The 15,738-nt window shown below is 39.3% G+C and overlaps 2 protein-coding genes across 3 annotated transcripts in view; one reads left to right on the forward strand and one right to left on the reverse strand.

Annotated features, from left to right (window-relative positions):
• Positions 1-4,092, forward strand: part of JADE1 (jade family PHD finger 1) — a 52,194-nt gene extending 48,102 nt beyond the window's left edge. For both annotated transcript variants that reach the window (XM_080929309.1, XM_080929310.1), the window contains exon 11: positions 371-4,092. In XM_080929309.1, the coding sequence (XP_080785435.1) occupies positions 371-1,248 (878 nt within the window). In that variant the 3' untranslated portion in view covers positions 1,249-4,092. The remainder of the gene's footprint in view (positions 1-370) is intronic.
• An 8,790-nt stretch (positions 4,093-12,882) lies between these two features.
• Positions 12,883-15,738, reverse strand: part of SCLT1 (sodium channel and clathrin linker 1) — a 95,027-nt gene continuing 92,171 nt past the window's right edge. Inside the window, exons 20-21 of the mRNA XM_080929207.1 lie at positions 15,023-15,118; positions 12,883-13,146 (exon numbers count right to left, since the gene is read on the reverse strand). Of these exons, the coding sequence (XP_080785333.1) occupies positions 13,084-13,146; positions 15,023-15,118 (159 nt within the window). The 3' untranslated portion in view covers positions 12,883-13,083. The remainder of the gene's footprint in view (positions 13,147-15,022; positions 15,119-15,738) is intronic.

Raw genomic sequence — 15,738 nt, forward strand, 5'->3', positions numbered from 1 at the left:
GTTTTTACATTTACATGTATTTGTCCTCAGTGGTCCTTTGGAGAAGGAAACTTAGAAGCTCTACTTAGTCTCGAGAGGAAAGTGATGGACAGTGGTTGGCGATGGTACAGCTGCTGCTGAGTATAGGGAGTGGCCGCCATTGGACAGATTTTTAATTGATTCCCCAAAGTTTCATAAAAGAACTGTATTTTAGTGGTTTTGGGTAAAAATGTCTGGTATTACTGACTACAAAGATTGGAAGCTGATTCCTGAAGCAGGTCATGTCTTTGACTCTTGCTTGGGTAGGAAGTTTGTATAATGATGTTTCCAGCCTAGAACTTATTAATTTGGATTTGCTTATACAATTTTTCCTGTGGTTTTCTGTTTCTAGGTGTGCCTTCTTCCTGCTCCTCACTGGAGAATATGCTTTTGTTCAAAAGTCCTTCTGTGAGCCCCAGTGTTCCCAAGTTAGAGGACTTGAAGTGGCATTCTTCATTCTTCAGGAAACAAATGGGTACTTCCTTGGTTCATTCACTGAAAAAGTCCCATAAGCGAGGTTCATTGAAGAATAGTTCTGGGACTGAGGGCAAGACCCCGCTAAAGCAGCCAGGTGTGTGTGGTAAAAAGGAGGGGCAGGGGGCTCCAGAAAGCTTTCAGAGCTGTGAAAAGACTTCTACAGAAGCACGTCTCATAGCATCAGCACAACAGAGAAATGGTGTGGTGACCCCAGACCATGGGAAAAGAAGAGACAATCGTTTTCATTGTGATCTCATTAAAGGAGACTTAAAGGACAAATCTTCTAAACAGAGTCACAAGCCTCTCAGGTCCACAGACACATCCCAGAGGCATCTGGACAACACAAGAGCTGCCACCTCCCCTGGAGTAGGGCAGTCTGCACCTGGTACCAGGAAGGAGACTGTGTCCAAGTGCAATGGCTCCCTAGTCAAAGTGCCTACAACACCTGCCAGCCCAGTGAAGAGCTGGGGAGGATTCCGGATTCCAAAGAAGGGGGAGCGGCAGCAGCAAGGAGAAGCCAACGATGGGGCCTGCCACCAGCACTCAGACTGCTCCCATCTGGGTATTAGCCGAGTTCCAGCCAAGGAGAGAGCAAAGACCAGGTTAAAATCTGATAGTGAGAATGATGGGTATGCCCCTGATGGGGAACTGAGTGACTCAGAGAGCGAAGCAGCAGAGAAGAAATGTATCCATGCCAGCAGCACCATCAGCAGGAGGACAGACATCATCAGGAGAAGCATCTTGGCCTCTTGATGAGACAGGCGGTGTGGAAGCATTTGGCTTCTTGCCATGTGCTGAGGAGAGCTCTGATAATGGGGGCAAGCAAAAACCCATTGTTTCTGAGCTACACAAACAGATTTCCTTGCAATTCAGATTGAATTTTTTTCTAGAGTCATTTATAAATCATTGTGTTATTTGCAACTTGTTGAGGAAACAGAAGAATAGATTGTAACCATAAGACACTAAGATTAGAACCTGAACTAAACACTAAAAAAAAAAAAAAAAAAAAAGAAAAAAGAAAAAAAAAGATGAAGTTAACTTTACAGAGGGCCAGGCTTGAATAGCACCATGTATTACTGCCCTCTACATTTTCCCCAAAGCACAAACTTGAATACTCTTAACAGAATCAGAATTCTGTGCAGTGAGTAAGTCCTATTTATAGAAGCCCTCATGTAACCATTTATAGCCCACAAAGCTTATTTTCTAGGAATGGTAAATGCTGACAGCATTTGGCTCCCAGGCTGTGTGGTTGAGTAGCTGAGGCTCAGAAACTTCAGCAACACTGGGATCTTGCACATGTGGCATCCAGGGGAAGAGTTTACACAAAGGCATTGCTGGAAGGCTGGAGGGCAGAGCTGCTGCAGTGACATTTAGGGCCTGTGTAGCCAGGTCCTGAGGCCCTGAGTGGGCTGTGGACATAGGACAGGTAGAGAAGAAGTTGTCAGGAAAGTTCTGTGGGAGAGGGCAGCTGAGACCGAGGTTACTAGTCCACTTGACCTTCCTCTTTTCTAACTGCTGGCCTTTGGACCCAAACGGGATTCCCCTGGCTACTGCCAGTACTTGGCCATCTGGCTTCCAATACAGTAGTGGTTATTCAAGTTCAAGTGATGAACTTCAGACTCTGTTGACTCTCATTCTGCAGAGTCAACCACTAGTGCATATTTGGGAAATCCAGGCTTCCACCATGAGTGGATTCCTTAAGCAAAAGGAAAAAAAAAAAAAAAAAAAAAGCAAAACAGGTTATATTTTAAAACATAGAAAGGCAATAAGTTGCATCAAGGTTATACAGGATAGAAGTCAAAGTGTATCCTTGAACAGGTCTCTGGAGTTGGAGTTCTAAACTCTGCTTTGTAACTTGGACTTTCGAATTGCAAATGGCAATAATTAGTAGTTATCAGCAATAATAAATCTAGCATTAAATTTGAGTATAATGCTCTGTTTCGCACTCCTCACAGTGCTTATGTACTCAGACAGGTGGGTAGTGTTAAAGTCCTGTTTTTTTTGGAATTCAATGTAGTTGTCAATCAAATTTAAGAGAAGTTTCAGTAGCAATGAGATTTTGAATTAAGGGCATTTGGAATAAGCCCACTTTCCCCTAAATTACCCTTAGTTTATTAATATCAATGTTCAGATTCCTGATTCATTTATACATCTGTTTCCATGTGGCAGGGACATTCGATAATGAGCAATGCTTTGAGTTTGTAGAAGCTTTCAAGTCTTCCAGATGATTGTCAACAACAGAAAAGGGTTACTGAATTCCATCTTGCTATGCAAGTTTTATCAGATGATCAAATGACAGATCTGATGCATCTCATTGTATGTACGACATTTTCAAACTAAAGTCTTAACTTCTCAAGTACATTTTAGTAGCTAATTCAGGGGAGGGGAAAGGATGACCCAGGTTTTAGATTGACTATTTTTTGAGCTATGGAGCTCCTTTGAGACTGCTGTCCAGATCAGCTTGTTGCTACTGGTATTAAAGTTGTACCTTTTTGCTTGTAGCCTAATTTAAAAATGAGATGTTTTGCATATGAGCAAAAAACCTTTTGCTGGCTACAGGAAAAGGCTGGACTCTTAATCTAGTTATCTTTTGATTACAGCAACAGTTCTGAGTGAGAATAGAATTTATAGAGGAATAATCTGTGAAGCCATAGAAAGAAACCCTAAATTAATCTAGTGAATATATGGCCTCTCACCATTTTAGGAGGCACCAGATTCATTTGCACTATTAGAAATGCTAGTTTTGTGCAAAAATAATGCCTTACCTGTTTTCCCCCACATTTAGGTTGAAAAGCTTTCAAATGTTCCAAGTTAAGCTTAACCAAAAACAAAACAAAATGAAAAAACAAACAATAAAAAAAAAAACTAAAAAATTTCCCCCACAAAAACTAAACAAAAAAAAAAAAAAAAAAAAAAAAACCCCACACATTTAATTACTGCTTTGAAATGCAAATGGTATAGAGCACGGTTTCTGACAGTGTAATGATAGCTTTGTAAGTTAGTTTCATGTCAAGCTGGGAACTCTGTAGGAGGCAGCCACCAGCAGCAACAGCCCACCTATCCACTTGCATTCAATTAGTATTGAGCTTTTTTGTTAGTTTGTTTGTTCTTTTGAATCTTCCTTGTGCATCCTGACCAAGAAATATCTTTGATTATGATCAATGTATTATGTCAAAATGTAGGCTAGTCGAACCTTTGTAAAGTTGCCTGGAATGTCATTTGTTAGGTTATAAACAAAATTTAAATGAAGGGTTTTATGTGTTGTGTACAAATCTTTAATTATTTTAAAATGGACAGACTTGTCATTACATTTGTAACCTTGTACAGAGAATTTTTCACTATGTGCCTAGCTTGGTGTCCATTCAACTAAAATTGAAAAAAAAAAGGTGCATGAAGAGTTAAAATCAGAAGTTAAACAAAGTCTATGTAGAGATGACTATTTTATATTACATGGCCCAATCCTGTATTTATTTCTACCCCTTTTTGAAAGTATTTATAAAACTAGTTGAAAACAGCTGTATTTTTTTGTTGAACTATTTAGTAGAATTTGTGCCTTTTTGTCTGTATGTGAATAAATGCTGTACATTTTGCAATACATTTTTAAGTGTCTGTTGAAATCTGCCTTTTGGTTAAGGTACTAAGTTCAGGGTCCTTAAACAGTGGCTTTGTTGTCTCATAATTAGACTGAGAATGAGAACTGTACAGGGACATACCTACACTGGAGAAACACTCACTGGGCAGCGTAACTGAACTATTTCCCTGCACGCTGCCCATTTCCTACTACCTCCTCTTCTTCCCATGCCACCTTTGGCTCTTTCCAGAATATAATTTGGGTCTGAACACTTCATTGTTGAAGTAGCATAGATGTTAGGGTTTAAAGGCTGAACCTTTATTATTCATATCACCTTAGCCAAATCACTAAACCTCATAAGCCAGTTTTCTCAATTTTTGAAGAGATTTATGCCACCTTGCCCATCATATGCTTGTAATCCTGTAATTTTGGGAAGTTCAAATAGAATCACTAGGTGCTGTCTCAAAAATCTTCAAATTGACACCCCTAAAAAACATAACTGAGTGACCAGAGGAGATCATTTATCCAGCATGTACAAGACCCTGATTTCCATCTCGGCTGCTGCAAAAACATACCTGTTGTCTTAGCTGCAGTTGCAGTATTTTGAAGCGTTTCACAGAATGAACTGTGGTAAGCCACATACATACGACTGTACTATTGGGAAGGCCCAGGGCCCAGGATGAATCGAAGCTCATGTTATTCCTGAAGGTTATATATTTATATATATAAATGCTTAACAATTTTTTCAGACTGGTTTCATTAAATGCCTTTGAGCACAGAACACTGGAACAGTAGGTCAAATAAGAGGAACTGACCTACATCCCATAAAAAGAGATTTCTAAGATCACAGCACTGGGACTTGACGGAACTGGGCCTTGTTCTAATTTTTTAGTTTTGAATATTTGCAGTGGGAAACAGTCTTAGACTGTCAGCAGTCAAATGCACCCTCATGTTGGGAGCAGAAAGCCTGATACAGTATACCCATCCATGTAGATTATGATTAGAGGCAGTGGTGGTATATCATTACAATTCAAATTTATAATTTGTAATAGACGTTTTAAACATGAATTACCCAGTAGTTGTCTCCACCCTTGTTTATTTCTCCTTGTCCTCCTTAGTGACTATTTGTGTTGCATGCTCTCATAAGGCTCCAGAGAGAAATAACTGATTCTTCTTTAAGGTCTTCAAGTTGAATAATCACAATAGCTCCCTAGGGAAATTAAGTCCCCAGGAGCCAAAGGAAGGGTCTGGTGTTGGCAATTCTATCATCTGTGATGGGAAATGTGGCACCAGGGATTTGAATTCATGTTTCCACCCAAATCAAGGAGAAAATAGTTCCACCTTTGAAACATTAGCCAGATGCAACAAACTGCCACTAATTGCAACACTGAAATCTTTAGTTTCTCTTTAAGGCTGAGAACTGCATTAGACATTGCAGCCTTATCTATGCTGTCTTGAGAGCCCTCTCTGAAAAAGATAAAGTCAATCTAATCTGCTCTCCTGTCTCCTCTTAGTTACTGCTGCTCTCCATGCAGCCCAGCTCTTTTCTGAGTGGACTGCTTTCTCAAGAGAGAATAACTCACAGGTTGTATGGATGCTTGAGGTTTGGATATTCAGTTTTTCTCTTTAGGCAGTGACACCCAGGACATCCTTTGTGAGTGCTTTCTTCAATGGCTCACTGTCAGGGTTTCTACTGTAGTACCCAACAATTCCCATTTCATGTGGTTCCATCATCACTAGTTTCTTCATTTCTTGCTAGATTGTTGCAACAGCCTAGTCTTGTTTCCTTGACTCAAGCTGTGCTGAAATGAACTCCTGCTTCCTCTAATTAGCTATAACCTTGCCAATGCTATCTCCACAGTGACAACTTCCAAATGGCAGATTCTATCATTCTGTAGCCTTCAGAGGAGCCTCCAGACTTGGTAATTAGACTGGGCTCACTAAGGGGCAAGCACTAGTCTGTATTAAGTATGCCGATTTGTCTCTAGGCAGGCAGTGTTCTCTTCTTGCCAGTGAGGAAACTGAGGCTCACCATCTGTGTGGTGATCTGGAAACCATTCCCAGCTAGTCTGAGAGTCTTGAGTCTTTAGCCTCTGCTGATCTCAACATGAAAGCAGTTCACAAAAAGCAGTTCAAATGTTAAGAACATACAGTTCTATATACATGAGAACTTCATTTCATTAAATCATACATAGTAAAATCAATTGTTTTGACTTAGCACATTATGTTATGAGCATAAAATGACAAAAGTCCAGTCTGCTACGGATTATGTTCTGCCTTTTGCTAGAAAGAGTGGAATTTAGTTATATACTTTCATGTAACATATATACCTACAGTAAAACATGCACATATGATTAGGGAAGATAATGCTGCTGTTAAGAATGCAAAGAGTAATTCTGGACAATTCAACAATGTTTGGAAGATAAAACTGTTTAAAATTAGTTTCTTCACAATAATGCCGGGTGTTAAGACTAGTGTTTTGACACTTTAAACAGAAGTAATTAAACATCTCCCAACTCTTTTGGTGATATTAAGCATAACAAAACTAGCCATTAGTAATTTTTGTAAAACGGATGAACAATGCTGCGGGGTATGGTGGTGAGTGCCTGTGATCCCAACACGACAGAGCTGGGGCAGAAAGAAACAAAAGTAATGCCAGGTCAAGGGGCAAAGCGAAGGGAAATGAATGGCACTGATGTTCACAGAGGGCTGCCAGCCAGTGTAATGGCCTAGCTGTGTGCAGCTGTCCTGGTGCAGCTACCAACTGGCACCACTGCATATTTTACCTCCTCGTTTGGCTGGTGGCTCTCACTTCAGGGTCACTTCTAATGTAAAACAATCGCTTTATAAGAAGCACATCTTTTCTTCAGTTTCCCCACATAGTATCCTCAAAGGCAGACTCTGTTCTTTCCCTCCTCAGCTGTGGCTCTGCTCCAGCTTCAGCGTTTGGGTTGTTCTGTCTTTTGTTTAGAAACGTAGGATTTTCCACTACTTGACTGATTTTTAGGATTTGGACACTAGTTTTCTAGGTTTGAAAATATGACCAAATATGACTTTACATCTGCTAGAAACAGACTTTATATCTACTAGGTATAATGTCACTCGAGGTTTTCAAGGCACTAATGAAGGGCTTTTGAATTAGTGCTTAAGTCAGAAAGGGCAGGCAGACATGATACCCAGACTCTGAGAGAGCTGATGAGCAACATGCACAGAGATGGAAGGTCCAGGAGAGCAGCCACCCTGTGAGGTAGATGACAATAGAAAAACACTACTTTCAGTAGCAGAGAAGGGGGAAACTGGAAAATATAAGAGTTGAGTGTGCACTCAGGAGGGCTCAGATTTCACTGAGGAATGCTCTTCTACAGTGAGCAATACAGAAGCCTTGGACGTCAGCTAATGACACAGCTTTCAGTGCCATAGTAAACCCACATTGCATTTCGGATATATTGGGAGGGAAGGCAAAGTCTGTCTTTTCTGAGTAGTGGCAAGAAACCAGTCAGAAAAATAGCCCTGCTGAGTGTGAGAGACAGACACGGGGGGGCAAAGGTCACTGGACTACTCAGACTTCCTGTAGAACACATGGTCAGCATGGAATGGGTTTGGCTCCTGTACTTGAGAGATGACATACAGACCTGGAACCTGCACCCAGCACTCTCTGCTTCACCTCTGTCCTTCCCTTAGTATCTAATTTAAATTCAATGGATGTGTGAGCTAGTTTTATGTCAACTTGACACAAGTTACAATCATCTGAGAGGAAGAAACCTTAACTGACATAATATCTCCATAAGAGTGGACTGTGGGAAGGCAAGCCTGTAGGGTATTTTCTTAATTAGTGATTGATGTGAAAGAGCCAAACCCTCTGTGGGTGGTGCCATTTCTGGGTTGCTGGTCTTGGGTGCTCTAAAGAAAGCAGGGCGAGCCAGGAGAAGCCAATAAGCAGTTCTCCTCCATGGTCTTGCTCCTGTCTCCAGATTCCTACCCTGGCTGCTTAAGATAAAGATGTTATATGGAAATGTGAGCAAAATAAACTATCTTCTCCCTAGTAATAATCTAATTAAGGCACTGGATTAGCCTTTTCCTGTCCTATTTTCATTTGCCTTTTGTTTTTGGTAAGCTCTCCATAACACAGTCACAGATACAGAGGCTGGAGTTGGAGGCCTCCTGCCTCAGCCTTTGTAGAGACTGTTTTACATGACTCCACCCAGTTTCCTTCTCCCTTCCCTCCAGGAGCTGCTGCTCTCCCTCCTTCACTGAGGATCTTGCTTTTCTACTTTTTCTGTGCAGTTCTAGCCATGCATGTCTCTCCTGTTCCGTTCCTGCCCTGCGTGAACAGGTATGTGAGCAGACTCTGCTACCTTTGCTCCTTTACCCTTCTCCAATTACCGAATTCCGTGATTTTTGTTGGCTGTGCTGTATTTCTATTGGTTCTGACAGTTCTTGGAGAACAGCTTGTAAGCCTAGTATGCTGAGCATAGCTGAGCGTTTGGTTACTGAATTATACTCCTAGGCTTACGTAGAGAAACGCTAGTAGCAACAGTGCCATAACCATTCGAGCACTGAAAATACTCCAAATGAACAAAATCCAACCCAAGACCCAGATATGCCAAACGCCAAATACCAAGGCAGAGCATAAGAAACATGAAAAACCAGGGCAGCATGATTCTTCTGAAAATGACTAATTCCACAGTAATGGATTCCAATGAGAGTGAGTTAGATGAAATCTCAAGAGAATACAAAAGAATCATCTTCAAAAGTGTTCAGCAAGACTGAGGACACAAAACAAACTCCCAAATAAATTCAAAGAATAAATAGCCGCTGAACAAAAGAAGTCCAATACAGGATACAAAAGAATAATTTAGTAAAAAGATACAACTGTGAAGAAAAATCAAAATGAAATTCCAGAAACAAAAACCACAAGATACTAAATAAAAAACTGAATGGGAAGTTTCCTCAATAGCCAAGTGGAAGACGCACTGTGAGGGTTTTACGAGAAGGTATTAATCAATATATCCCGAGCATGAAATATCAAGCAGTAAAAAATATGAACAGGGCACTAGATATCATTAAAAGAGCAAATCTATACAAGTCACAGGCATAGGTGAGTGTGGGTTAAAGAGAAATGTCTTCCACAGGCTCACTTGGTGCCCAACAGGTAGCACGGTTTGGGAGCTTAGGAACCTTTAGAAGGTGTAGCCTTATTGGAGGAAGGGGAAGCTGTCAGTGGGACGGGCTTTGGGGGTTCATAGTCTTGTTTCACTTCCTACTTGCACTCTACATCTTGTGTGAAGATGAAGATATGATCAGCCACATACCACACCATCCCATCCTGCCCCTGCCATTTTGAACTCTAGCTTTCTGGCACTGTACACCAAAGAAATCTTCCTCAAGTTGCTCCTGGTTATGGTATTTTATCAAAACAACAGAGAAGTAAACTAACAGTAAGTCATACCAGGCAAATGGGCTATTTGAAGAACCAGACCAACCATGGTGGTTTCTTTTGAGGAATGTGATGGACTTTGGACCAGAGACCTATATTTTTGATGAAGAATTTAGACCTGCAACCTACATAGAGAAGGCCGTTACCTAGTCTAGTGGGGCGCCCACATGCTGACAGGAGCTCCATCCCAGGCAAAGACTATTGCTGAGTTAGTGCCAATGTTTTCACAGACCCAAGCGCTAACAGTTGTCTTACACATCACACTGTGTTCTTCCGACACCCTTTTCCTTCAAGTGAAAATATTGAATGAAATGTCGATGATGCTTTATTAAAGCAATTAAATAGTTCAATACACACTAAAGGAATGAATCATGATTACTATGGTGCTATACTGAATTCCTAAGAAGACTAGCTGTTTTCTTCTTAGATTAGATTAGATATGGGAAACATGGCTAGTGAATATTTATTTGTAAGGCAAAAAGTTGGGCCTTTCTTGCTGTTCTTAGGGTAAGATACAAGTAGCACCAGGGAGCTGGCTGGAAACATACTGAGCAGCCATACTGAAGGGCTCTGACTTGTTATCAAGTAAGGGGACAGTGGGTAGCGAGGTAACAGGGTCATAGTGCACACCAGTACCTGTAGGAATGTGCAGTATCTAGAGATCTTTGCTTTTGGTGTGCTAGAGATTGAAACCAGGTTCTTGCACACATAGGCGAGTGCACTACCAACAAGTAACATCCCCAGCCCACTGCCAACGTTTATGATAAATGCTTGGGCTAAAATGTAACAGCATTGTAAAAAATAATACTTTCAAAATGTCTTTCTTTTTCAGGGTATGTACATAGTTATTTTTCTTCTTCATCTAAATGACAACATTAATATTACCATAAATGCTAGAATAATTTAATGATTAGTAGAAGACACAATCAACATTTCTGTCTGTAAAGCCATATATACATGGTTAGGGAAACTAAACAGTTAATTTTATTTATTTATACTTAGTTTTATGTGTGTATGTTTTGCCTGCATGTATGCCTTTGCACCACACGTGTGTACCACATGGAATCAGAAGAGGGTGTCAGATCCTCTGGAAATGGAGTTGAAGTTGGTTTGCAGCTGCCATGTGGTTGCTGGCGTCCAAATCCCAGATCTTCCAAAATGGCAGCCAGTGCTCCTAACTGTGGCTCCATCTCCAAAGCCCTAAACAGAATTAGTCTTGATAAATTATTTTATTGGTTTACTTCCCCAAATACCATTTTCTTTGTTATTTTTAATTCTTGTTCCATGCAGGGCTCACTCTGTAGCTCAGGCTGAGCTGGAACGCATGATGTGGCCAGGTTGGTCTTGCATCCTTCTGCTTCACATCCTCAGTACCGGAATTACAGACGTGAACAACAGTGTAGAGCTAAATTTGTTGCTTTGCTCACTGAGGATTTTGTATGTGAGTTCTGCATTTATATCATTTAAATTTATTATTTTAAAGAAGAATTTATTTTATTTTAAATTGTATTTGTGTCCTTGTATTGTTATATGTGTATGAAAGCAAGTGCCCAGAGAGGCTAGAAAAGGGATTTGGGTCTCCTGGAGTTGGGAGTTTAGGTAGGTGTGAGCTGCTCTATGTGGGTTCTGGGAATTGACCTGGGTCTTTAAAAGAGCAGCAAGTGCTCATAATTGCTGAGCCTTGAATTTTGTTATTTTTTTAAAAAAATGCTCAAATGTGCTATGACCCAAAATTTAAATAATTTTTATGATGATTTGTTTGAGTTGTTTTAAAAAGACAGTGTAGCTAGGAAATAGTATTTGCTGAATAAATAAATGGCTAATCTGCTGCTAATTTTCTCCTGTATGTGGGTAGAGTTCTCACACGGAAAAAAAGAATCTGGAGGCTACTGACTGCTCCAATTTGCATATCTGGTAATCACACTTCCTTCCTTTCAGGGAGACATAATAAAAGATGCATGGATAAATAAAATGAACTACCTGTGTTGGCTTCAATGTTAGATTTAGGAAATTTCTTTTTTCTTTCCTATTTATTCTCTCTATTACCTGAAACACAGTTCACAAAAATGATACTGTCTTCGTAACTGACGTTAGAACTGACCAAAACATAAATGTTAAAGTCCACCAGCATTTTCACATTACAAATTAACAAATCCAGAGGCCAGAGTGACACACTCTATAGCTTATCCTTCCCTTGGACAACATTAGGAGTATTCAGGAAGAGATACCTGAAGAGGTTATTATTAGATGCAAAGGAGTCCTCATCTAACAAATGGGGCCTTTCTGTATGGTCCTGCTCTTAAAAGCTTAGTTTATGGACAGTTAACTTGACCCTCAACATGCCAGGCACTTAGCAGGGTGCTAAGGTAATAGTAGTGAATAAGAGTAAATGTTACTTTGTATCAAGGAACTGCCAAAAGTTAAAAAAAAAATACAGCTACTGACAAGTGTAATGAGACACTAAAAGCACCATTAAAACACTAATAGTAACAAGAGAGTTAGTTCACCTTGCCTCAAGTTAGAGATCCCTTCCCTAAGATACGAAATCTGAAGGTCTCATAGAAATGCAAATACATGTGCAGACTTTGTTGATAGGAGAAAGGATGCTGTACCCACAAAATTAAGTTTAGAGCAAAAGAAGAAAGGGAAAGAGTGGTGTGGGACAAGCCTGAAGCAGCTAGCCAGATCATGTAAGACTCTAAGGCAAACCTACATTTTATGACTTCAACTCTCAGCTCCTTGACAAAGATCCCTGCGAGTATGTCAGTTTGTTGGTACCATTCCTAAGCTTTGGGGGTGAATCCATACACAGGGGTATTTTATTATTACCTTCGACTAATTTGGAAAACTGTTAAAGCCTTCTAACTGATTCCTCGGATGTCTGCTATACCAGTGTGCAGGAAGCTCAAAACTGAAAAAGTATATGAATCTATGAAACATTGCAGGACTACAGCTCAAAGCTATGCAGCCTTAGAATTTAAGATTTCTGATTAGTAAACTTTGAAGAAAAAGAAAAGAATAAACTCCTCTTCTTAAATGCTTAAATGCTGTCAAGGTCTACAAATTCTTAAAATTATGTAGTTAAAAATGATTCATTACAATTATGCATTCAAATACATGACAACATAATTTTACAAAATACATAATTTATTACATTTATGAGTTCATAGTAAAATAGAATCTTAAGAACTATAAAAGTGAATTAGGAGTAAAATGAGACATTAAATCTCCAAATCTTAGAACCTGAAATATTAAATTCTAGAGATTTTATTAAGGCTCTTAAAAATATTATGTTCTTCCAAGGAGGGAAAAAAAGAAAATTAAAAATAGACACATTGATGAAGGCAGTGAGTTCTTCTCAGCTGGCTTTATTCTCCACTGAATCTCAAATATAAGATTATAGTTTTTTACTTACAGGAAGCTGTCACTGTTCTGTTTTCCAATAACCCTCAAAACAGAATGGAAAATGCTTATGCAAATGACACAAGCGCTCCCCATTCTCGGCAGGCTTCTCCATGTCAATGCATTGTGGTACAACAGCTTTCCCAGTTCTACAGTTCTGTCAGTGAACTGTGAATATTTAAATATTTTCCAGATCCACCATGGAAGCTGCTCTTCTCCTCTGCACTGTAATCACACTGAGCTGCAAACAAAATAAACGATCAGTAAGTAGTTTCTCTGTGGAGAGTATTGGACTAAGACAAAGCACAGTGTGATGGATCGTAAGCAACAGTTATCAAGTAATCTGAGGGAAAGGGCCTTGAAAGGTCCTTTATGTGTGATCATTCTGTTTTACTCTTGAAGTGTCTACATCACATTAGAGAAATGCATGACAAATGTGACAGTCTATAGTTGATACACTCTGAATTCCTATATTCCACAGATGGTAAAAAAAAAAAAATCGACTAAAGTTAATCAGCAAAGTGTCTCAAACACAAATTCAGTCTGGGCAAATATAAAGCAGAGCTCTGAACCAGATCGTTACAGATTTTAAGGAAGATAAGTCTAACGGGAAAGTAATGCTTGGATATTAACTGCAGTTAATTATATGTACATATGATAAAAAGATTGAAAAATACAAAATACACAGCATAAGGCAGGTTTCCTTCCCCAAGCTGGCCTTCACCCTAGTTCTCTCTTCAGATACAATCTCATCTTCAGTTGTCTGTTTATTTATTGAGACAGGATCTCACTATGTAGTCTAGATTAAGTCCCCAAACTATAGGAAAGAGCTACCACCTTTGCTACCTGCAGCTGTGAGGTATTTGTACATGTATGTATTTTAAGTGAACGTGTGTACCCAATCAGGTAAGCACAGCTCTTAGCAGTTGAAAAGTCCGAGTCTACTTTCCTTTAAGCTTAGATTATCTGCTTCAGAAATAACTGCATATTAGATTTACTCTATTTCTCTTAATATCTACAACACTTTCCATATATCTGAACACCATTTTATTCATCTTTTTATGCTGAGTATTTGTATGGATTTTTTAATCTTTTAAAATTAGAGGGAAAGTCAGGTTTAATCCCAACACTTAGGATAGAGAGACAGGCTAATGAATTCCAGGTCAGCCTAGGTGACATAGTTCCAGGGGAGCTCAGGCTACATAGAGACCCTGTCTCAAAACAAAGACAAAACCCAACAACAACAACATCATCAACAACAACAACAACTACTACTTGCTACTAAATGGCAACAACCATGTTTTCAGTGGCTAAGAATAATGTTCTTTGATGGTAACAGTACATTTACACCTAATGTTAATTAACACCATTTTTGACTTAATTTACTTTGTTGTCATCATTCCTTCCATCCGTCCATCCGTCCACCCACCCACCCACCCACCCATCCATCCACCCATCTATCCAAATTGCCCAAATGATTACTGAGCTAGTCTTTTTTCTTTCCTAAAAGGAGGAGCTATTGCTCCTAACTTAGAAATACATATACACATAAATGTAAATTGCATGTATAATATGAGAAATAACTACTTACTTTAACATTTCACTAATCTACTACCCTTTCTAAATTACTGCTCAATGGCTACGTTTTTTAAAATTATATTTTGGATTTATTTGTTTATATACAAATGTATATTCAATAAAGGTAACTTATACCAGAATATCCTGTTTCTAAAATAAAAATACAGTTTGAAATGTCAGAAAGATACTCTCAAATGCAGACATGAGAGTCTTCCTGATTCTGGACAGAATGTTATGTGTTATGTGGCAGGAACTTTTGTGCAGGTAGTGATGCTCTGTATCTGCTCTGTCCAATTTCCCTTCTAGTCAAACAGTTATCAAACACTTTAAATCTTGCTAGTATGACATCAAGCTTTTTAGTTCATACCAGAGATACACGGTAGCTTAGATACAGGTGTAGCTAGAAGATACTAATGTTTATTTTTCAGCTTTACTTTTTAAACTTCAAGTACTACAGAGATTAATTTTATGCAGGTCAACTGACTGGCGATCAGTTGACTGGCAAACTGTCAGCTCTGGACAGTAAGGATGCCTCCTACCTGCTGGGATGCTGAAGCAGCTCTCTCTTCTGCCTGACTCAGACGCCTTTGAAGTCTGTTGGCTTTTTCTTCATGTTCCAGAATTAACTTCTCATTCTTTTAAGGGGAAATACAAAACAAATTCAAATCCAAATATGTTATAGACATATTTTATGGATTAGCCAAGGAAAAATCTGGACATCATTTACTACTTGCAAAATAAGGATACTGCTATCTCCACATTTACATTTCCCAATTATATTTTGGATATATTTGGATATAGTTTCCAATTACAGGCATAAATCACAATGTTGATTTTACTTTTTCCTAAGTTAGTGGTTCTCAGCCTGTGAGTCACAATCCCTTTGGCAGGTGCTAAATGACCCTTTCACAAGGACTGTATATCAAATACCCTAAATATCAGATATTTACATCATGATTCATAAAAGTAGCAAAATTACAGTTATAAAGCAGCACCAAAAATAATTTCCAGGTTGGGGGTCTCTGTATTAAAGGTTTGTGACATTAGGAAGGCTGAGAACCGTTATCCTAAGTTATTTCCTCCGCTGATATCAAAGACTCAATTTGACAAACTGAGTTGCAAATGCAAACAAGGCTGCGTTTCTGGTTTGTTGACCTTGTAATGCTTCAGGTCCTAGAATGAAAGTACTGGGCCTTAGGACCACAGCTCAGTGGAGGGTTTCTGTGCACTCCCCAGGGCATCTGCATGCTGCAGA

This window comes from Micromys minutus, assembly GCF_963924665.1.
Source record: "Micromys minutus genome assembly, chromosome: 15".
Classification (NCBI taxonomy): domain Eukaryota; kingdom Metazoa; phylum Chordata; class Mammalia; order Rodentia; family Muridae; genus Micromys; species Micromys minutus.